Source organism: Pelophylax lessonae (assembly GCF_965119305.1).
Source record: "Pelophylax lessonae genome assembly, chromosome: 1".
In the NCBI taxonomy this organism is placed as follows: Eukaryota; Metazoa; Chordata; class Amphibia; order Anura; family Ranidae; genus Pelophylax; species Pelophylax lessonae.
Window position 1 is genome coordinate 576,026,213 of NC_138768.1, and position 23,652 is coordinate 576,049,864.

A 23,652-nucleotide genomic window follows, 5' to 3' on the forward strand; every position below is an offset into this window, starting at 1 on the left:
AGAGGTTTTGAATGGAGTCCATTCGCATGGTAGTGGCATTCCTACACCAAGGGGACTTTTTGGCCTCTATTGATATCGAGGACTCGTATCTGCACATCCCTATTTAATTATGCTGGGTACCAGCGTTTTCTTTGCTTCCCTGTAGGAGAGGAACATTATCAACATGTGGCGTTACCCTTTGGTCTCGCCTCAGCCCCCAGGGTGTTCACCAATGTGTTGGCTCCGGTATTGGCATTACTCTGACAGCGGGGCATTGCGGTACTAGGGTACCTGGACGATCTCCTCTTAAGAGGAGACTCCAATTCAGTTCTGGTTGGCGATCTGTCAATCACTGTACAGACTCTGCAAGAGTTCTGTTGGACTATCAATTTCAGAAAATCTGCTCTGGTCCCAGCCTCCAAAATGGTTTATCTGGGACTGACTCTGGACTCAGCCTCTGTGAGGGTGTTTCTTCCCCCGGAAAAGCTGCAAAAGTTGCAGAGGGCGATTCGGTTGCTGTTATACAGCACTCTGTCCTCATTGTGGACTTGCATGTGAGCTCTAGGCCTGATGGTGTCCACCTTTGGGGCGGGTCCATTTGCTCAGTTCCAAATGAGACTTCTGAAAAAGGGGTATTCTTTTGTTTTGGAACAAAGACCCAAAATCTTTGGACAATCTGATTCGGTTGAGTCAAAACGCAAGAAGTGCTCTTCTGTGGTGGCTCCATTCCTTGGCCCTGCATCAGGGCAAGCCCTTCCTTCCATTGTATTGGACCGTGGTATCCACGGATGCCAGCCTGTCCGGCTAGGGGGGAATATTTGGAAAGCTGTGTGTCCAGGGGACCTGGACTCTGAAAGAGTCTAGACTTCCGATCAATATTTTGGCACTCAGAGCGATAAAGCTTTGCTTGAGTCACTGGACAAATCTGCAAGGTTGTCCAGTCCGGATTCAATCAGACAATGCCACGGCCGTGGTTTACGTCAATCATCAAGTGGGCACCAAGTGTGTCCTAGCGGCTAGGAGGGGGCCGAGATCTTAAACTGGGTAGAAAATTATGTTCCAGCCCTCTCCGCTGTGCATATGGAGTGGAGAACTGGCAGTTGGATTACTTAAATTGTTAGGTGTTGGATCAGGGGGATTGGTCCCTGCACCCGGAGGTGTTTTACCTGTTGCGTGTCCGGTGGGGGGACACCTGATGTAGACCTATTATTTTCTCGGCTCGACGAGAAGGTACAGAGGTTTGTAGCCAGGTCCCAGGATCCTCTGGCCGACGCCACAGACGCACTGGTGGCTCCTTGGGGTCAGTATTGGCTGATCTATACATTTCCTCCACTGAAACTTCTTCTGCCAAGGCTTCTGCGCTGAATAGAGATGGAAGGGATTCTGGTCATTCTTGTGGCCCCAGACTGGCCTTGCCGGTCTTGGTATGCATATCTGGTAAGGTTGGTCGCTGGTGCTCCTTCCTCTCAGGGAAGATCTGTTGTCTCAAGGGCCGATCTTCCATCCTGCTTTACAGTCGCTGGCTTTAATGGCATGACTGTTGAAAGCCAGGTATTGAAGGATAAGGGACTTTCTGATTCCTACACTGTTGAAGGCTAGAAAATCTACCTCCAGGAAGATTTATCATCGTACGTGAAAATCGTACCTCTCATGGTGTGAATCGATTTAAGGTGCGTCCACATTCCTTTGCAGTGGCTAGGATATTGGCTTTCCTCCAAAGAGGGGTTGAGCAGCGGTTGGCCCTGGGTACTATTAAAGGCCAGGTGTCGATTTTGGCCATGTTTTTTCAATGCCCTTTAGCTACGCATTCTTTGATTCACACTTTTATCCAGGGAGTTCATCATGTGGCTCCTCCGATACGGTCCCCGTTACCTCCATGGGATCTTAACTTGGTACGTTCTGTTCTTCAAAAACCTTCCTTCGAAAACAGAGATTCCTCTGCTTACACTGTCACAGAAGGTAGCCTTTTTGGTGGCTATTGGCAGCGCTGTCCTGCCGTTCTTCTCTGGTGGTACTTTGACCTAATCAGTTGTTTCTTCCTAAGGTGGTTTCCGATTTCCATTGAATGAGGACATTGTGCTGCCTTCACTCTGTCCTAAGCCCAAGCATCCCAAGGAAAATGCCTTGCATTCTTTGGCTGTGGTTTGGGCAATTAGGGTTTGCCTGGTGGTTACTGAGTCTTTCAGGAGATCAGACTCTCCTTTTGTCCTCACAGAAGAACCTCGGAAGAGATTGGCTGCATCTGCTGTGACCATATCCAGATGTATCAGGCAGACAGTGGTACAGGAGTATTCATTTAAGGGTCAGGTTCCACCTTTCCCTATGAAGGCGCATTCTGCTAGGGCACTGAGTGCCTCTTGGGCCTTTTGCCATCAGGCCTCAGTAATACAGGTTTGCAAGGCGGCAACTTGGTCGTCTGTAGAATTTAGTGAACGTGTGCACAAAGTAGATGTGTTGGCATCCTCGGATGCTTCTTTTGGCCGCAAGGTTTTGCAGGCTGCTCATTTTTAAAAGAGCAATTTTTTCTCTTTGTGTATGTTGTTTCTAGTTGAGCTCCTGTTGTTCTTGGTAGAGCTTCATGTTACCTAGTTGGCTAAGTTTAGCCTTTGGGGAATTACATTCTTTTTCTGTGTTGTTTTCCCACCCCTCATGCAAATACTGCTTTGGGACATCCCAATGATTAAGAAGTATATGGAGCTGTGTCTGTCAATAAAACAATAAAGAAAACTGGATTTTGACCTATCCTTTTCTCTGAAGTTAATTGACAGACGCAGCACCTGCCCCTGTGGGATGGGGTTTTTTTACTTTTGACACTGTTTGCAACAAAACTGAATCCTTTAACAGAGTGAGTGGGTGTATGCCTTCAGGGACTGCCCCATTGGCGTGGTAAATTTTTTTCCTGCCTAGTGTCCTACTCCTGTAGGTGGCAGCATAACCCAGTGGTTAAGAAGAATATGGAACTGCGTCTGTCAATGAACTTCAGAGAAATGGATTTTACGGTAAGTCAAAAATCCATTTTTTTCAACATGTCTCAAGTAACTTGTATTCTCTTTGCAGTACGTGAATCACCATGCCATGTAAAGCCTTTGCGCACCCAAAAAATTGTGTACATCAGCTGTGGGGAAGAGCATACAGCTGTCCTAACAAAGGTAATGGATAACACCTTCTGTTCTTATCTTGTTTCTGTACAAGCTGTTCTACAGTAAACTTGTGTCGTTGCCTTCTTGCAGACTGGTGGGCTTTTTACTTTTGGAGCTGGAGGCTGTGGACAGCTTGGGCATGACTCTCTTCATAATGAGATCAATCCCAGGCGTGTACTGGAACTGATGGGCAGCGAAGTATCTCAGATTGCATGTGGCAGGTGAGCTAACAAAGCAAAAATTGTTGTCTTAAATCATGGCTTGCCTAAAGATTACTAGCGTATAACGCGTATGAACCGCACACATACCGCATCATCTTAAAGTGTTAATAAACCAAGATCCTGCATTCACTATATCTGGTCTCCTACTGTACACAGAACATGGCAGTGCAATTATTTTTGTAAATATAAACTGATAAATACCTTTTTTTTTTTAATCAGCTGTAGTTAGCAGTTAGAGCGTGACCTATATCAGTGAGTGCTGGTAGCTTGTAGGAGGAGTTAACATTTCTCCCACAATTTTTCTATCATGCATTAAGACCCTTAAATTCTCTGTCTGAACATGTCTGGACAGTGCTGATTGGCCCAGTGCTGATCACATGCACCCTCCCAAGGAAAAAAAAACTCTAGCAATACACAGCAAACTGAGCAGCCTGACTCTATAGACTATGTAAACATTAGGGTTTTTTTAAATCTGTGGAAGAAGGAGATGATCAGAGGAGACAGGATCAAACAGCCTTTTTACACAATGCAGGTATAACGAGCATGCTTTACTGCATATACAGACTGATTTTACTGTTGTGGGTTTTGTAACACATAATCATTCACCTGGGGTGGCATCTTTATTGTTAACATAGTGTTCCATATTTCAATATGCCCCCGTCCACAGAACACGTTACCCACCACCACACATTTGTGGGGAAGAGACCCTTGTCCTCTCAACATTGAAATAAGCTGCTTTCTCAATGCAGGTGTTTGGAAGCTGCCAGTGGGTTATAGGGGGGATGAGGATGACAAAGGGTAGTGTATTAGGAAGGTTGCAGTGGGGTGCCAGGTGTGATGAAGAGGACAGGGAGTAGGTTGTTAGCAAGGTTGCAGTGGGGTGCCAGGTGTGAAGAGGATGACGGTGGTTGGGGTTTTAGCAAGGCTGCAGTGGGGTGCCAGGTGTGATTAGGATGACAGGGGAGGGTGTTAGCAAGGTTGCAGTGGGGTGCTAGGTGTGATGAGGATAAAAGGGGGGTGGGGTGTTAGCAAGGTTGCAGTGGGGTGCCAAGTGTGATGAACATGAGGATAACAGTGGTTGAGGTGTTAGTGAGGTATCAGTGGGTTGTCCGGTGTATTGAGGATGACAGGGGGTGGGGTGTTAGTAAGGTATCAGTGGGTTGCCAGGTGTGATGAGGATGACTGGGTGGGGTGTTAGTAAGGTTACAGTGTGATGTCAGGTGTCATGAAGATGAGGATGGCAGGGGGTGGGGATTTAGCAATGTATCAGTGAGTTGCCAAGTGTGATGAGGATGACAGGGGGTGGGGTGTTACCAAGGTTGGAGTGGGGTTCCAGGTGTGATGAACATGAGGATGACAGTGGTTGGGGTTTTAGCAAGGTTGCAGTGGGGTGCCAGGTGTGAGGAGGATGACAGGAGGGGGGTGTTAGTGAGGTATCAGTGGGTTGCCAGGTGTGAGATGAAGATGAGGATGACAGGGGGTGGGGTGTTAGTGAGGTATCAGTGGGTTGTCAGGTGTATTGAAGATGAGGGTAACAGGGGGTGGGGTGTTAGTTGCCAGGCGGTATAAGGATGACAGGGGAGAGAGAGAGAGAGAAAAAAGGAAAGGACAGAAAGAGAAAGGATGATCACAAATATGGAAAAAAAGAAAACCGAATACATTTTTGGAATGATCTGTATTGGTTATGAATTTAGAAATTGGGAAAAACATTTATTTTTAAAAGTTTAGAAATATATGACTTCTAGTATGCGCGTCTGCAGGCTGTAACTGATGCTGTTGAGAAGTAAAAAAAAAAAAAAAACCACTGCAAAAACATGTATAGTACAGGGGTTTTATCTCCTTTTATGGGAATCACTGCCTTTTGAAATCCACTACAGCCTGTGTCCTCATACTTTTATGGGAGGCGGGGCATTAATGAATAAAGGATTCACCTCCCACGCACTGTGGTGTGTGGTTTTTTTTTTTTTTTTTTTTTTTTTTTTTTTTAGTTACTGGCCATGGAGGAGGAGGGAGGGACTTGGCTGTTAATTAGGATCTGTGTACATGCCCAAATGTGTGATGTTTAATACCATGTGACCTGAATAGCTCAGGTAAAACCAGGAAGTGTTCTCTGAGCAGCAGAGACCAAACTGAGCATGTGCATCTAAACTACACCTACTGTGCTTATCTGGACTTGTCCGGAGTGAACCTGCTGAAGGGGGGGGGGGGATCTATGTATACAGGATCACACAGACATTTTACACAATGCAGAGGATTAATCACTTAAATTACACAGTGAGTATAACAAGCATGCTATTCTGCATCTACAGCTTGTGTTTGTCTAGGGCAGGGGTGGGGAACCTTTTTTCTGCCAAGGGCCATTTGGATTTTTGTAACATCATACGGGGGCCGTACAAAGTAATCAACTTAAAAATTAGCCTGTTATATTTGACCACAGCATGCCCCCTTTCAATGCAGAGAGACCACAGCGTGCCCCCTTTCAATGCAGAGAGACCACAGCGTGCCCCCTTTCAATGCAGAGGGACCACAGCGTGCCCCCTTTCAATGCAGAGAGACCGCAGCGTGCCCCCTTTCAATGCAGAGAGACCGCAGCGTGCCCCCTTTCAATGCAGAGAGACCACAGCGTGCCCCCTTTCAATGCAGAGAGACCACAGCATGCCCCCTTTCAATGCAGAGAGACCACAGCGTGCCCCCTTTCAATGCAGAGAGACCACAGCGTGCCCCCTTTCAATGCAGAGGGACCACAGCGTGCCCCCTTTCAATGCAGAGAGACCGCAGCGTGCCCCCTTTCAATGCAGAGAGACCGCAGCGTGCCCCCTTTCAATGCAGAGAGACCACAGCGTGCCCCCTTTCAATGCAGAGAGACCACAGCATGCCCCCTTTCAATGCAGAGAGACCACAGCGTGCCCCCTTTCAATGCAGAGAGACCACAGCATGCCCCCTTTCAATGCAGAGACTACTAGTAGTCTACTACAGTGATTTTCATCTTCCACAGCACCGGTCCCCAACTTGTTTGGCACCAGGGACCGGCTGCGTGGAAGAAAATTATGCACTGGGGGTGTCGATGCGGTTTTTCATGATCAATTTGTCGGGGCAATGGCTGGGGTTAGCACTTCAATTATCACGACACCATTGTTGATTTTGTGTCAGGTTGATTGAAGTGCATTATTTATATTATTACATTGTAATATAAAACAAAATAGTTCAACTCACCATAATGCAGAATCAGTGGGAGCCCTGAGCCTGTCACTTGCTACGGTCACCTGCCACCAGATGCAGTCCCGAAGAGAAAAGTAAAAAAAAAAAAAAAAACGTAACTTCTTATTAAAGTGGTAGTAAAGGCTAACAGGTTTTCTCTTACGTCCTCCGACAGTCGCCGCCTCTTCATATTCGTCACTAATGGGGTTATTGACCTTTGCTCCGTAGGAGTAGCTAGGCAACAGAATATATTAATATCAAAGCTTTTAGCATATCCCACCCCCAGGGGGGGGTCCCCTCAGTCAATACCTCCCTGCTTCCTGCATTTCCAACTCAGTTTCTAATGCCTAGCTCAGGAGTAGGTTGGGCTGTTCCTGTGCTGGGGCTCTTAGTCTCAGCTTCTTTTCTCTTTTTGATTTTATTTGGAGTTTTTCTCTCTTTCTTTTACTTAGCTGTTTATTTTCAGCGTTAGTTAGCTTCTTCTGATGAAGATGATCGTGCGGAGCTGGGTCTCAGTCTGGCCACCCTGGATCCCAGGGCTCAGGGCCAGGGGCTTCCCAGCCTGCCATCGAGCGTTCAGCTTAGGTTTTGCCCTGGCACATTGAACGACCCATCCCTGTTCGCTGCAGGGATGCTATCGGTGAGGTGGCTACCTCACTGGACGCCATTGCGGTTTCGCACCGCAGTTCCACTGCGTCATGCTTGCGACACTCCCTGTCCTCAGTGCAGCGGGTTGGTCACTGGAGCAGGCTCCCCACGCCATCCGGACTGGTAAGTTTAACTCTATGTGGGGACCTGTCTATTTGGGTGTCAGTCTGGGACTGTGTGACCCTGCATGTCAGTGTGGCTGCTGTGCTCCCTGTCAGTTCCTGTGTGGACTTGCTGCCTGTGTGTGGGCTGTGAAGGGGGGGGGGGGCTCTCCCGCTCTGCTGGGTGTAAGCATGAAGCAGTCAGATTTTAGGCATGCTGTGCGGCGATCGCTGCGGCGACCCACCATTTTTTGAGGCAAAATCATGGTGACCGGTCCTGTGTGGTAATGCACGGCGTTTTGGCGCCAAACGCCGCCATTTTGGCGGCGATCGATCAGGCCACATGTCGGCGCCATTTTCTATTTGCCCAAGGAATCCTCAGCCGAGCGGCCATGTTTGTGTAGCCTTGCATAGGCTTCATAGGGGCGGTCAGTCTTGCATCACTTCCTTTTGCTCTGGGACAGCGATCGGTGGCAGCAGCCTGTGTGCTCTCCAGGTTTTTATCTTCCCTTTTTTCCTGTATTTCTTGCCTAGTTTCTTGTCCCTGTGGGGGTCGGTGTATTCAGTGGGTGCGGTGGGCTACGCTCTCCGCGATCTTAAAGGTGCAGTACCCCTTTCTTACTTATCTTGCTGGGGCATGGATTCTCAGGATTGCAAGTTTCCTCCCACCTTGGTGGGGGGCCAAGGGGCTGCTGCTTCCCCCGAAGGGGGCTGATCTGGCCACTATTGTGGCAAACTTAGCTGCTCAAGTGCAGATGCTGGTGGCTGATCGATCCACAAAACTGCCCAGAGTGTTTATTTCCTCTGATTCAGAGGACGATGGGGCTGCTATGGCTGGAGTGCCCTTTTCAGGGTCTCACTCATCCCTAGACCTCGTGGGGTCTGACGGGGAGGCTGAGGTGGAAGGGGTTGATAATTCTCCCCCTGGCTCGTCTGAAGAGCTTGCACTCATGGATGAGTTGGTTGCTTCTATCAAGCAAACGCTGCATTTGCAGGATGAACAATGTCCTCCTGTTTTGATGTCCTCTTATGGGACGCAAAGGAAACGCAAACCATTGCAGGTTTTTCCTTGCTCTACGGAATTTCAGCGCGCGGTTGATGAACAATGGCGCAATTTAAAAAAGCCTTTTGCTGTGCCGAGTAGGTTTAAGCTCCGTTATCCCTTTACACCAGCTACTGATGAGCGTTGGTGTGTGCCGCCTCAGGTGGATCACGCGGTGGCGATTTTGAATAAATCAACTGCGATCCCTGCTGAGGATACCCCGGTGTTCCGGGACCCGACGGACAGGAGATTGGAATCTCTGGCCCGTCATTCTTATACTGTTGCTGGCTCTATGCTGAAGCCTATTTTTGCTTCCATTATGGCAGCCCAGGCTATTGCGGATTGGACGCAGGTGCTCAGGCGCACTCTGGTGGCTGACTCTGCCCCGCCGACAACTTTGGCTATGGTGGATCAGATTCATCAGGGTGTCATGTATTTGTGTGATGCGGACTTAGATATGGTCCCTTTGGCTGCGCGTCTTTCTAGTGTGGCGGTCTTGAACCGTCGCCTGATATGGCTGAAATGTTGGTCTGTTGACCAATCTTCCCGCAAGACTTTAGCTAATTTGCCCTACGTGGGATCTCGCCTTTTTGGCGAATCTTTGGATACTCTGATAAAGGGTATTTCTGGAGGTAAGAACACTCTCTCTTGCCCCAATCTCACAAGAATAAGTTTGTTCGTGGTAAGAAGAAGGCCTCGTTTAGGCCCATCTCGGGGGTCCTTTCGTGCCTTTCGGCCGCACTATAAGGGCAAGCCCTTCAAGGGCCAAGGCTCCCAGAAGAAGCCGTGGACGGGTAAGCAGAAGTCCGGCCAGTCCGGGGCCGCTGCCCATAACAATGCGGCCTGAAGGGACGCCCTCACCCGGTTCAGGGGTGGGGGGACGTTTGCTCGGTTTTCTTCAACCCTGGCTGGACCGCATTCGGGACAGATGGGTTCAGGAAATCGTTCGATCTGGATACAAGATCAAGTTTCTTTCTCGGCCGGCGGGCAGATTTTTCCCCTCAAACCTTCAGCTGACTCCGGAGCGCTTGCGGGATCTGCACCTGGCGGTGCGGGACCTGCGGGCCCAGGGAGTGGTGGTTCCGGTGCCTCATCGGGACAGATTTCGGGGGTTCTATTCCAATCTGTTCACTGTGCCCAGAAAGGAGGGCAAGGTACGTCCGATTCTGGACTTAAAAGCTCTGAACCGCTTTGTGTGGGTTCGCAAGTTCCGCATGGAATCACTGCGATCAGTGGTGGCTGCCCTGGTTCCGGGGGAATTCATGGCCTCCATCGACTTGAAGGATGCATACCTTCACATCCCCATTTTTGAGGGTCACCAGAGGTACCTTCGATTTGCCATTGCGGAGGATCATTATCAATTTGTGGCGTTGCCCTTTGGTCTCGCTTCGGCTCCGCGGGTTTTCATCAAGGTGCTTGCGCCGGTTCTGGCCTTATTGAGGGCCCAGGGCATTTCTGTCCTGGGGTATCTGGACGATATTCTGATTTGGTCCGCGACCAGTCAGGGCCTGGTGGCCGACCTGTCCATCACGATGCAGACTCTGCAGGAATTCGGTTGGACGATAAATTTTCCGAAGTCAACGTTGTGTCCGTCCGTTCGTCTTCCCTACCTGGGGATGATTCTGGATTCTGTTCAAGCGAAGGTCTTCCTGCCGGAAGACAAGCTTCGGACGCTTCAGTGCGAAGTCAGATCCCTCAGGGACAATCAGTGCTCGTCCCTCCGGACATGTATGAGGTGTCTGGGGTTGATGGTTTTCGGCCTTCGAGGCGATTCCCTTCGCCCAGTTTCACACACGGGAGCTTCAGGCGGAGGTCCTGGCCAAGTGGGACGGGCGTCCGCAATCTCTGGATCTGCGGCTGTCGTTGAGCCGTCTCACCCGCAGGGGTCTTTTGTGGTGGCTCCAGTCCCCGGCGGTGTCGGGGGGCAAGTCCTTTCGTCCTTTGTCGTGGACGGTGATCACCACGGATGCCAGCCTGTCGGGCTGGGGTGGTGTTCTGGGCGTTCTGTCCGCCCAGGGAACTTGGTCGGAGGAGGAATCCTCCCTTCCAATCAATATTCTGGAATTGCGAGCGATAAATCTCTGTCTTCTACGTTGGACGGACAGGCTTCAGGGCCGTCCAGTTCGGGTGCAGACGGACAATGCCACAGCGGTGGCCTACATCAACCACCAAGGGGGCACCAGGAGTGCCCGAGCGGCGCGGAAAGTAGCCGACATTCTGTCTTGGGCCGAGACGCACGTCCCGGCGATATCTGCAGTGCACATTCCGGGGGTGGAGAACTGGCAGGCGGATTATCTGAGCCGCCAGACCCTGGACCAGGGAGAATGGTCCCTTCACCCGGATGTCTTCCAGATGTTGTGCGCGAAGTGGGGGTCCCCAGATGTGGACATGTTCGCGTCTCGTCTAAACAACAAGGTGGAAAGGTTCGTGGCAAGGACGCGCGATCCTCGGGCAGACGCCTCGGACGCGTTAGTGGCGCCCTGGCATCAGTATCGCCTGATGTATGCCTTTCCACCGATTCAGCTGCTGTCCAGGCTCCTTCGCAGGTTGGCCTCGGAACCGCACACGGTGATTCTGGTGGCACCGGACTGGCCTCGCCGGTCTTGGTACGCAGACTTCGTGAATCTGGCGGTCGACGCTCCGTGGCGTCTGCCGCTCCGAGAAGATCTCCTGTCTCAAGGACCGATATTCCATCCTGCTTTACAGTCGCTGGCTTTAACGGCCTGGCTGTTGAAAGCCAGGTCCTGAAGGATAGGGGTCTTTCCCCTGAGGTCATTCCCACTTTGATCAAGGCTAGGAAGGCCTCTTCGGGGAAGATTTACTACCATACTTGGAAGGCTTACTTTGCCTGGTGTGAGTCCAGGGGGTATTCCCCTCGCTCATACTCGGTGTAGAGAGTGTTGGCTTTCCTTCAAACGGGCGTGGACCAGCGTTTGGCGTTGGCCACGATTAAGGGTCAGATTTCTGCGCTGGCCGTTCTCTTTCAACGCCCTGTGGCGTCTAACTCTTTGGTTAGCACCTTTTGTTAAAGGGGTGCGACATTTGGTCCCTCCTAGGAGGGAGCCTTTGCCTCCATGGGATTTGAACCTCGTTCTGTCCGTGTTGCAACATGCTCCTTTTGAAAATATCAGGGAGATCTCGTTGTCTCTGTTGTCCAAGAAGGTTGCCTTCTTGGTGGCGATCACTTCGGCTCGCAGGGTGTCGGAGTTGATGGCCTTGTCCTGCAAGTCTCCGTATTTGGTGATTCACTTGGATAAGGTGGTCTTGCGACCTAACCCGTCTTTTCTTCCGAAGAGGATCTCGGAATTTCACCTCAATGAGGACATTGTCTTGCCTTCGCTTTGCGCGAAGCCTAAGCATCCGAAGGAGGTGGCTTTGCATTCCTTGGATGTTGTTAGGGTGATCAGGGTTTACCGGTCATCGACTAAATCCTTTCGCAAGTCGGATTCTCTTTGTCCTTCCTGAGGGACCTCGGAAGGGCATGGCGGCGTCGGCTGCGACCATCGCCAAATGGATCAGACAGACGATTGTGCAAGCCTATGCTTTGAAGGGGAAGGTTCCTCCTTTTCCTGTGAAGGCGCACTCTACCAGGTCTCTGAGTACATCTTGGGCCTATCGTCATCAGGCTTCTGTGGCCCAGGTGTGTAAGGCGGCGACTTGGTCGTCCGTTCACACCTTCTCAAAATTTTACAAAGTGGATGTTCAGGCATCGGCAGATGCTTCCTTTGGCCGTAAAGTTCTTAGTGCGGCAGTGCCTTAGGGTCCCTTGTTTGGGCCCTTGGCTGTTGGGGTGTTTTTACCCCTAGGTTACTTGTTCTTTCCTGGGTTGTTGCTCCTGTTGAGCACGTTTTTCCTGTTGCCCAGTTGGTTCTCTTACTTTGGTAAGGTTCCTTTCTCTAATGTGGGTACTGCGTTGCCTTAGGCGCGGCTGCTTTTTTCCCACCCCTCATGTCTACACTGCTATGGGACGTCCCCATTAGTGACGAATATGAAGAGGCGGCGACTGTCGGAGGACGTAAGAGAAAACGGAATTTTTGTAAAATCTTACCTGTAAAATTCCTTTCTCTGAGTCCTCCGACAGTCGCCACCCCCGCCCCTCTTTTGAGGTTTGGTTTATGTACTCTACTGCTATGCTACTGAAACTGAGTTGGAAATGCAGGAAGCAGGGAGGTATTGACTGAGGGGACCACCCCCTGGGGGTGGGATATGCTAAAAGCTTTGATATTAATATATTCTGTTGCCTAGCTACTCCTACGGAGCAAAGGTCAATAACCCCATCAGTGACGAATATGAAGAGGCGGCGACTGTCGGAGGACTCAGAGAAAGGAATTTTACAGGTAAGATTTTACAAAAATTCCGTTTTTTTTTTTTTTTTACCTTAATTCATTCTCTTCATTAAGGTAAAAATTCTTAGGGAAAGTCTTAAGAAAATTGGTATGAAAACCTCAGTACATTTGTTCAAAAGATTTAGTTTGCTTTTAATATTTGATTTTGCAATGAATGGACTTTATAAGCAAAAACCACATACGTAGTTGGAAATTTGTTTGAGAACATTTTCCATTCTGCTCCTTCGAATTTTCTCATCACTGTGGTTGAAATTGACTGTCTAATTCACCCACTTAGAAAAACTAACGAACTTTCGTAGAATATTCTTTTCCGAAGAATTTTTGTTTGAATTTCTACCCATCTATGGCAGCTCCTACATTAGTCGTCTTCTTTTTTTTTTTCAACCAGCGGGTTGAACGAAAAAAAACCCTGATATTTTCCCATACACACTTAATATGGATAAGGGAATCACTCCCATTTTGCTTTTTTATTCTGACAGTGGGGAAACTTCCCCACCATCAGAATACGCCGTTCAGTGCTGCTTGCTATAGCCGGTGGCCCTGATCGATTGGGGAAAAAAACCCAACAGGGTGGTTGTACAGAAGTCGGTTGGTAGATGGACTTCTTTATCACCAGGCTGCCCACACATGGATTGAAATTTGTCCCTACTGAAACTGTGTGAATTTCAATCCATCTATGGCTGGCTTAAGACTGACGCTCTTTCTAAAGACAGTACATGAGATTTCTGAGGAAAATTATATATAGCTGTTGGCATGTGGATAGCTCCTGGCATCTCCTGTTCATAGACACTTCTCAAGGCTGAGAACAATGGCATTCTTTTAAGATGATACAGTTAATGCAATATAAACTTTTATCTGATTATCTGTAAGTCTGTATATTCTCCGGTAATTTTGGAGCGGTTAACTGTTTCATGGTATTAAATTCCTGTGCTGCCTAGTGCAAACAAATTAATATCAATTAAACCTCAGTTGCATCCTGATATCTATTTTTATGCTAGTGTCAGGGCTTGGTCCTCTTCTGGGGCTCACTGCTGTCCTGGGCACTAGTGGAGAAATATCTTCTCAAATATCTCAGTAACTATAACCAGAAGAAACTATCAACCTTCTTGAATTGGAAGACAGGCTTTAAAGTGGATGTAAAGGCTCAAGGTTTTTTTAGAATGCATGAAGGTAAAAAACATTCTGTGTGCAGCCTCCCCTTTTAGCCCCCCTAATACTTACCTGAGCCCCATCTTGATCCAGTGATGCGCACCAGAGCAGCAGCTCTCCCGGTTCTCCTCCTCATTGGTTGGGACAATCACAAGAGGAGAGAGTGGGGGTGGAACCCAGCCACGCTCCAAGTGTGAATGGACACATAGAACAGTGGCTCAGGAGCGATCCTGCCCCCATAGCCAGCAGTGCCTGTGAGGGAACCGAGAAGAGGGGAATTTCCACAGAAAGGGTTGTGATGCTTTTAAATTGATTATACTTTGTGGTCAATTTAGATGGAAAAAAAAAGGATTTAGAAAGACTTTGCCTTCATAACTGAACTCCAATCAGATGGCTGAATGTACAAATAAAATACACATTTTATGATTGGAACATTCCTGCCAGAGAGAGCAGCCAAAAAAAAAAAGACTTACACACTTAAAAAAAAAAAAAAAAAATTCATATGCTAACTGTACCTTTTTTTTTTTTTTTTTTTTTTTTTTTTTTACCTTTTTATGCAAAAAATTGTGGTGTAGTACACAAAGCATTTGAAAGACTATTCACTAGTTTAATTTTTAAATTAACATTAGAAATTTTAAAATGTTCAATAGAATTGTCCCTAAATATGAAGGTATTTAAATGAACCTATGTTTTGGTCATAAATGTTAAAACAACAGGTTCACTTTAATGCTCTCCTCTGCAGCAAATACTTTCTCTCAACTACCGATAGATTCAGCCTCCCAGACTAAGGAAGAAGCTATGTAAGCCAAACTTGGATATTCATTTGGAGCTTACACAGGGTTGACACATGAGACAGTGCTGGGCCAATAAATACGCACCGAGTCACATGCTCTGCCTTACCTGGAAGTACTTGGTATTTTAACTGTTGGCATCTGAATAGCACAGTGAGAAAGTGAAATAAAGGTTAATATGTGCTGCTTATCCTTTATGGGGCAAAGCATGATTTTGCTTTAAAGTGTATTCACAATTTCATTGTTCTAACTCCCCTCCTTTCCCCAACACCCCTGCCAATCTTATACTCCCCTGTGCCCGATCCAGCGCAATCTTGGATGTGTGTTGTCCTCAATGATGGTCCTTGTATGAACACCACAATCTCCATTCAATCCTTTAGGGAGTCTGTACTGTTTACATCAACCCTTTCCCGTCCACCCCAGCCTTCCTTTAAAAAGTTCAGAATTTCGGGGGGGGGGGGGTGGGGTGGAAAAGCATGACTGATCACGTGACCACTGTGATTGGCAGTCACTGTGGTCACTTATTCGGAAGTCAGTCCCACCGTCTCCCGAGCATTAGTGGGGACCAAGAGCGGTCTTTCACAGCTTGGTCATACATAGTAGTTGAGGTTGAATAAAGACAACAGTCCATCCATTTCAACCTGTGTAGGTGTGTGTGGCCGTAATCATCTCTCATACCCCTGAAGGTTCTGATCATTGAGATGTACGTCCAAGAGTCTTTTGAAAGCCACCATACTTCCCGCAGAAACCACCTCTTGTGGTAGACAATTCCACAATCCTGTAGCCCTAACAGTAAAGAACCCCCTGCGTTGCCTGAGGTTAAAACGCTTCTCCTCTAATCGCATTGTATGCCCTCGAGTCCTCATACAATCCTTTTAACTGAATAGCTTTTTTTCTATGCTGAGATCACCATTGAGGTATTTATAAATTGCTATCATTGCTAGTCTATGTGCTGAGAGCGCACAGTGAACTCACAGCACAAAAAATCTGCTGCCAAGTGACGCCTATGTGTGACATGTGAGCGTTAAAGCCCACTTACATGCCGCCGCACATATGTCTTAGGGTAAAGGGGTTAATAGATCTTCAGGATTAACATATTCTATGTAAATGAGCAAAAATGTGATTTTTATATAATTTACAATATATGTGTGTATAATAATATATTTTTATTCTTGCAGACAGCACACTATTGCCTATGTGCCTTCTTCTGGACTCCTCTATGCATTTGGATGTGGAGATCACGGCCAGCTTGGCACCGGACACACAAATAATGTCATCTGCCCCACTACTGTTAAAGGAAAGTGGACCACTCCCTGCATTAGAATTCCACCCACGATTGGTAAGTAGTAATGGCTTCATTTTGGAAGATTGGATCAATAAGGGAAAAAAGGAGTGGCAGTAATTAAAAGGGTTTCCCACTTTCATGTAAACCAGGGATCCTCAAACTATGGCCCTCCAGCTGTTGTGGAACTACACATCCCATGAGGCATTGTAAAACTCTGGTTCACAGCCATGACTAGGCATGATGGAAATTGTAGTTCCTTAACAACTGGAGGGCCATAGTTTGAAGACCCTTGAATGAAAACCGCTTACTCTTGATGGACAGTAAGCTCAATGGTCTTTTGAAGCAAGTGGTCAAGTTTTTTTCCCCTGAGCTGACTTGAACTGAACATCTTTGGTATTCAAACTGTTACCATTCTAAAAAAAACCCTGCATAATAACTGTTGTGGACCATAACAAGGATTGTTAGTATGACCTGAGGGACTGGGCCTCTAGAGGGGAAAGAGCTTGTTTTTTCACTGCGCCTTAGTCTTTTGGTTGAACCCATGTTCCCTGTACCTTCAAATATTTACTAAGTTTCTGAAAGATTAATTTAGAAATGACATCTTGTTTCCAAGACGTCATGCAATGTTTTACACTACATTTGCATGCTTTTAGTAATTATTCTTGCAAGTCTTCCATAAGTGTTGCATCATTTTCACAGATCCATCTTCATTCAATATTATCAAGCACATTTTCTGTGGCTGGGACAAAACATTTGTACTCTGCTCGAAGCCAGAGGTGAGTCATAGGAAACTAACTTTATGGTTATTCTAATCATGTCTTCCTTATCTGTAACAGCTACTAAGCCTAGTTTAATAAAGTCCTATAAAGAGAAGTGACGTCATTGTGGCAGTGCTGATTATAGCACACATTTTTGTTGTTCTTTTTTTCGTTTTGGATGGAATAGCTAAGGTGTTCACCCCCCATGACTATAATTTGCTGTCTTTGTCCTATTGGTGAGATTTCCCTTCATTTCCTGTCCTGGAGACACAACGGGGAGTGAAAAGAAATCTCTAAAAGGTTCCCCTCTTAAACCAGATATTTGGAAGATTTATCCTCACCTACCTGTTTTGGTGAGGACGATAAAATGTTGTATTCCCCCTCACTTCATGTCTCAGGAAATAGAGAGTGAATCTCCCTTGCAAGAACACAGACAGCAATTATTCCTGATTGGTGGTTTTCCATCCATATTTTGTCCAAAACTTAGTGTTTTAAACACTTGAAAATAGAACTAAAGTCTAAAATAAAAAAAAAACTAGAACTATAGGCAAAACATTTTTTCTATCATATTGGATAGAGTAAGGGAGGGTTATAACCCCTGTGAGTTTATTTTTGGCATCTGCGTCCCATTGGGGAGGTTTACCTTCACTTCCTGTCCTATAGCCAAACAGGAAGTGAAAGGAAAACACTGCACATTCAGGTAATTCATTGGGGACCCTCAAGTCACTAGAACTAGTGTCCCCATTGAAAAATTACTATTACTTTTCTGGGGACAACACAAAATTTTTTTTTTTTTTTTACTTTCACTTTTGATGACTATGATAAACAGGACAAAAAGAGAGGGTGAATCGTCTTAACAGGAGCATAGATAGCAATAAAAACCTGTTGGCGTTCTAATCTATCTCCACTCTGTCCAAAAGTAAAAAAAAAAAGAACGTTTTGCCTATAATTCTACTATAAAGCAGGCAGGCTCTTTGTTGCAGAGATATGCAATGTCTGTTCTGCAATAAAATAATCTTACCTGCTTGTTCATAGTTTTCTTTAAAATGTACACTGAGCTGTGCATCGAATTCCCGAGTTACTGATGCGTGCTTCCGCTGCTCCAGGTGAGCCGGTGTTCTATCAGATTTCCCTACCCCCATCAGATTTCCCTACCTACGTCATTTCCGGTGCAGGTTCGTCATGCACCAGCTGTAGCCACGTCACACGTCCTACTGCGCATGCGCGGAATAGGAAGGGAATTTTGATAACATCGTAAGGGGTGAGGCAAAAGTCCTACTGCGCATGAGCGGGCGCATGCGAACCAACGGATCGGGCAGCGGCATCTCTTATAACAAACATACATCTGATCTCCATGGCACACACTGCGCCGAGCTGACAATGGGACAATCCTATTCCCTACCCACACGCGCACACCCACTGTCTCATTGTCGGGTCGGCGCAGTGTGGGGCATGGAGATCAGATTGTCGGGTCGGTGCAGTGTCAGTTCGACGCTGTGTCGGGTCAGCGCAGTGTGGGCCATGGAGATCGGATGGATGTTTGTTATCAGAGATCCCACTGCCCGACCCGTTGGTGCGCATGCTCCAGCACATTAACACTAGGTCTTTTGCCTTACCCCTTACGATGTTATCAAAATGCCCTATCTATTCTGCGCATGCGCAGTAGGACTTGTGACGCGGCTACAGCTGATCCGCAACCGGAAATGACGGAGGTATGGAATTCTGATAGGGTATGGTATTCTGACAGAACACTGGCACCCAGCTGTATGGTCTGTAAGGTCTGATGTGCAGGCCCAGTTGTAGCTGAAGTGTACTAAACAAAAATCCGGATGGCTGCACACTCGACTTAAGAATCCGAAAATCGCTTCCTTTATTATTCACCACATATAAAAGCAACACAGATGTACAGACAAGGGAGGGAAGAAGTTAACGCGTTTCACACTATAGCAGTGCGTTATCAAAAAGCACTGCTATAGTGTGAAACGTGTAACCTCTTCCATCCCCTGTCTGTACATCTGTGTTGCTTTTATATGTGGTGTATAATAAAGGCTATTTTCGGATTCTTTATTTGAGTGTGCAGCCATCCGAAAATTTGGTTTAGTACTGAGCTGTGCGTGCGCAGATCAGGTTCTATTCTCAGGACGGTGCCTGCATATCGGGATGAATGAACTCCTCTGCCTATGTATGAGTTACATCATCTCACTCCAGCCAGTCAAGATGGTCGAAGACTCAACACCCTAGAGAGGCTGGGAAAGAACGTGCCAGTGCTGGCGGTAGAACTCACCGACAGTGGGCTGCTGGAAGGGAGAAGAGTATTGCAGACTTAAATACCTACATACAGTGCCTTGAAAAAGTATTCATACCCTTGACATTTTCCACATTTTTTCATGTTACAACCAAAAATGTAAATGTATTTTATTGGTATTTTATGTGATAGACCAACACAAAGAGGCACATAATTGTGAAGTGGAAGGAAAATGATAAATGGTTTTCACATTTTTTTTTTTTTTACAAATATCTGAACAGTGTGGCGTGCATTTGTATACAAAGTCAATACTTTGTAGAACCACCTTTTGCTGCAATTACAGCTGCAAGTATTTTTGGGTAGGTCTCTACCAGCTTTGCACAGCTAGAGAGTGACATTGTTGCCCATTCTTCTTTGCTAAGCTCTGTCAGATTGGATGGAGAGCATCTGTAAACAGCAATTTTCAAGTCTTGCCACAGATTTTCAGTTGGATTTAGGTCTGGATTTTGACTGGGGCATTATAAAACATTCATATGCTATGAGCTAAACCAATCCATTGTAGCTCTGACTGTATGTTTAGGATCGTTGTTCTGCTGGAAGGTGAACCTCCACCCCAGTCTCGAACAGGTTTTCTTCTAAGATTGACATGTACACTATCTCACAAAAGTAAGTACACCCCTCACATTTTTGTAAATATTTTATTATATCTTTTCATGTGAAAACACTCAATAAATGACACTTTGCTACAATGTAGTAGTGTACAGCTTGTATAACGGTGTAAATTTGCTGTCCCCTCAAAATAACTCCACACACAGCCATTAATGTCTGCTGGCAACAAAAGTGAGTACACCCCTAAGTGACAATGTCCAAATTGGGTCCAAAATGTCAATATTTTGTAAGGCCACCATTATTTTCCAGCATTGCCTTAACCCTCTTGGGTATGGAGTTCACCAGAGCTTCACAGGTTGCCACTGGAGTCCTCTTTCACTCCTCCATGACGACATCACAGAGCTGGTGGATGTTAGAGACCTTGCGCTCCTCCACCTTCCGTTTTTGAGGATGCCCCACAGATGCTCAATAGGGTTTAGATCTGGAGACATGCTTGGCAAGTCCATCACCTTTACCCTCAACTTCTTTAGCAAGGCAGTGGTCATTGTCACGTTGGAATACTGCCCTGTGGTCCAGTCTCCGAAGAGGGGGGATGATGCTCTGCTTCAGTATGTCACAGTACATGTTGACATTAATGGTTCCCTCAATGAACTGTAGCTCCCCAGTGCCAGCAACACTCATGCTGCCCAAGAGAATGACACTCCCACCACCATGCTTGACTGTAGGCACACTTGTCTTTGTACTCCTCACCTGGTTGCCGCCACACATGCTTGACACCATCTGAACCAAATAAGTTTATCTTGGTCTCAACAGACCACAGGACATGGTTCCAGTAATCCATGTCCTTAATTTGCTTGTCTTCAGCAAACTGTGGGCTTTATTGTGTATCATCTTTTTTTTTTTAATCAGATAATTTTTATTGAAAAAAAAACTTTTTCACAAACAATACAAAACCAAAACCAAACTTACAAGACAAAAACAGACGAGGAAGTCTCCAAGTCCCAAAAGGCCTAGTTAGAGTGGCATAGACTATAGTCATACGGCAGCGGGGGACCCGCCGCCACGGGCATCACAGTACAGTAATACATCATCAAGTAAGAAATTGCAGTGAAGTATCGACAATCTTATACTTTAAGCGTCTCATATAAAGCACAGACTTCTAGGAGAAGACGCCCCTCGTCACTGACAGAACGCAAAACAATACACTAACATTCCGGTGAGCTACTCCACGCACGTATGTTACGGGGAGCCCCCAAGTACCAGCCGCAAGGAAAATGTGGTAGACAGTTCGAGGAGCCCCTCGGTGTAGACCCAGAGAGAAGCCCTCAGGGTCGCAGCCACCTTATGTCGGAGGTCGCCGAACCCCACCCATAATCCTATTGGACACCAGGTGAAGTGGGGCTAGACCCGGGACATCCAACCACGGGCCCCATATGCGCTCAAATTTCATGACATTCCCTCTGTGTTTATAAGTGAGATGTTCCCTGTTCAAGAGCACCTTAACCTCCTCAACCCAGGCTTCATGTGTAGGAGCCTGAGCAGAGATCCATCTGCGGGCTATCAGCTTTCTAGCAGTAAAAAGTACTCTGAGGATTGCAACGTGTATCTCGGGGGGGTAGAGTTCCTCATCCAACCATCCCAGGATACACAATTTGGGTTCCACAGACAACGTCAATTTCCAAACATCGTTAATAGAGCGTATTATCCCATGCCAATAGCAAAGCAACTTCGGACAGCGCCACAGCATGTGCAACAGATCGCCCGTGTGAACTTTGCACCGAGGGCAGAGGGGAGTATCCCTCCTCCGCCAACTGTGCAAGCGCTGCGGGGTCCGGTAGGTGCGATGTAGTATAAACAATTGGGTGAATCTCTGTGAGGAAGACAGCGAGACCCTGGGTACATTATCCAGGATGCCGGTCCATTCCTCGGCGGATATGGAACCCACGTCCTCAGCCCAGGATTCCCTGCACTTAAATGTCATAGCCCTCGATATCTGTCCCATAAAGGCCGTATATAGTGAGGAAATCTGCCCTTTCTTGCTTGTGGAGTTAACCAGACTCAGGAGGACAGCGGGCCGGCACAAACCCCAGGGGGAGACCTTAGACTGAGCGTCAATGGCATGACGCAGCTGCAAATATTGAAAGAAGAGGGAGTTAGGTAATCCAAATTCGGTGCGGAGAGACTGGAAATCCCTAAGCACATCCCCCCTGTACAATTGGTAAATGAAGCGGATGCCATAGTCTCCCCATCTCAGAGAGGTCCGCAATTTATCCAACTGGGGGTAGTTAGCGTTATTCAGGATACGGGAGTACTCGGAGAATCCAGCATAGGAAAAATGTGTTTTAGCCCTCTGCCATACCCTGTCAAGAAGCGCGAGAGTGGGACAGCCAGGCGAACCTCGCAGGGTGCCCGACTCCAGCGCCTCGACAAGCGTCCCACCAGCCAGACGAGTCGCAAGGATCCGTCTGACAGGATCACTCGCATCATCCAGCAGCCATCCCGTCACATGTTGCAGTTGGGATGACAAAAAGTAATAGAAGGGATTCGGAACGGCCAAACCACCACTATCCTTGGCCTCCTGCAAAGTTTCCAGACGAATCCTGGCGGACTGTTTCCGCCAAATGAGTGCTCGGTAAACTGTGTTAAACATCTTGAAAATATGCAGGGGGACCCATATCGGTGCATTATGCAAAACATATAAAAGCTGTGGATTCCAAATCATCTTGACCAGATTACATCTGCCAACCACTGACAGAGGCAACCTGATCCAGCAAGTCAACTTATCACGAAACCTATGCAACAAGGGGAGAATATTGAGCTTAATATACTGCCCCAGGTCAGGGTGGATCACCACTCCCAAATAGCGGAACTGGGTCACCACCCCAATCTGCGACGCAACCGGAGGCAATGCCACCTCCAGGGGGTCAAGCGGCAGCAAGACAGATTTATCCCAATTTATCTGGAAACCCGAGAAGGATCCGAATCTATGAATCAGGCGCATCAAAGCGAGCAGCGAGCCCGAAGCGTCGCCCAAAAATAAAAGCGCGTCGTCAGCGTACAATGCAATTTTGTCTTCCTGGTCTCCCCGTCGGAAGCCCACAACATCTGGGGCAGCCCTCACCGCCGCTGCCAAGGGTTCCACCGCCAGGGCAAACAGCAAGGGGGACAATGGACACCCCTGCCTAGTGCCCCTGCGTAGCGGAAACGATCGAGAAAGCGAATTATTGACGCGGAGACACGCCGTAGGTGCAGCATAGAGGATTTTTATCCATTTGATAAAGGAGGGTCCCAGGCCAAAGCCCTCCAGGGCCGCCCACAGGTACTGCCACTCCACGCTATCAAATGCTTTAGCAGCGTCAAGTGATAGTATAGCTCTCTGGTCACAGTTATCCGGGGGAATCTGCATATTCAGATATAATCTACGTATATTGGTAGCTGTGGACCGACCCGGTATAAAGCCGGATTGGTCACCATGCACCAATTTGGCAATAACTTTCGACAAGCGAGTGGCTAGCACTTTAGTCAGCAATTTCAAATCAGTGGGTAATAGAGAGATTGGTCTATACGATTCCGGTCGAGTCGGATCCTTCCCGGGCTTCAGGAGAACAACTACCACTGCCTCATACATGGAGCGCGGGAGCTCCCCCGTCTCATAAGAGGCCTGTAGGACAGTAAGCAACTCGGGCAAGAGGACCCCTCCAAAAGTTTTATACATCTCCAAAGGTATCCCATCCGTCCCTGGGGCCTTAGAATTAGGGGAAGAAGCCAAAGCCTCCTGCAGTTCCTCCAACCGGATAGGAGAATCCAGCATTGCCCTATCTCGGGCAGATACCTTTGGTAGCTGAAGGTCCCCAAGGAAGGCCTGTAGGTCCTCCGGGTCATAGGACACCTTGGAGGAGTACAGATCCTCAAAAAATGACCTAAATCCCTGCAAGACTTCCGCAGTGTCCGTGACCTCCCGATTTGCAGAGAGAACCAACCTGTGTATTATGGATGGAGGGCGTTGTGCTCTAGAAATCAGGGCAAGCATGTGACCCGTCTTCTCCCCCTCCTCGAAGTAAGCCTGGGAGGTGAAGAAGCGCTTGTGGTCCGCCTGTTGCTGTTGCACAGAGCGATAGAATCGTTGAGCCTCCAACCAAC

At 47.5% G+C, this 23,652-nt stretch overlaps 1 protein-coding gene across 2 annotated transcripts in view; it reads left to right on the forward strand.

The window, feature by feature from the left end:
- The window catches only part of HERC3 (HECT and RLD domain containing E3 ubiquitin protein ligase 3), a 136,761-nt gene that overhangs the window by 61,363 nt on the left and 51,746 nt on the right, over window positions 1-23,652 (forward strand). For both annotated transcript variants that reach the window (XR_014225897.1, XM_082272057.1), the window contains exons 6-9: window positions 3,037-3,128; window positions 3,210-3,340; window positions 15,794-15,954; window positions 16,600-16,676. Coding sequence is in view for 1 of the 2 variants with exons in the window: in XM_082272057.1 (XP_082128183.1) it covers window positions 3,037-3,128; window positions 3,210-3,340; window positions 15,794-15,954; window positions 16,600-16,676 (461 nt within the window). In the remaining variant the exon portion in view is untranslated. The remainder of the gene's footprint in view (window positions 1-3,036; window positions 3,129-3,209; window positions 3,341-15,793; window positions 15,955-16,599; window positions 16,677-23,652) is intronic.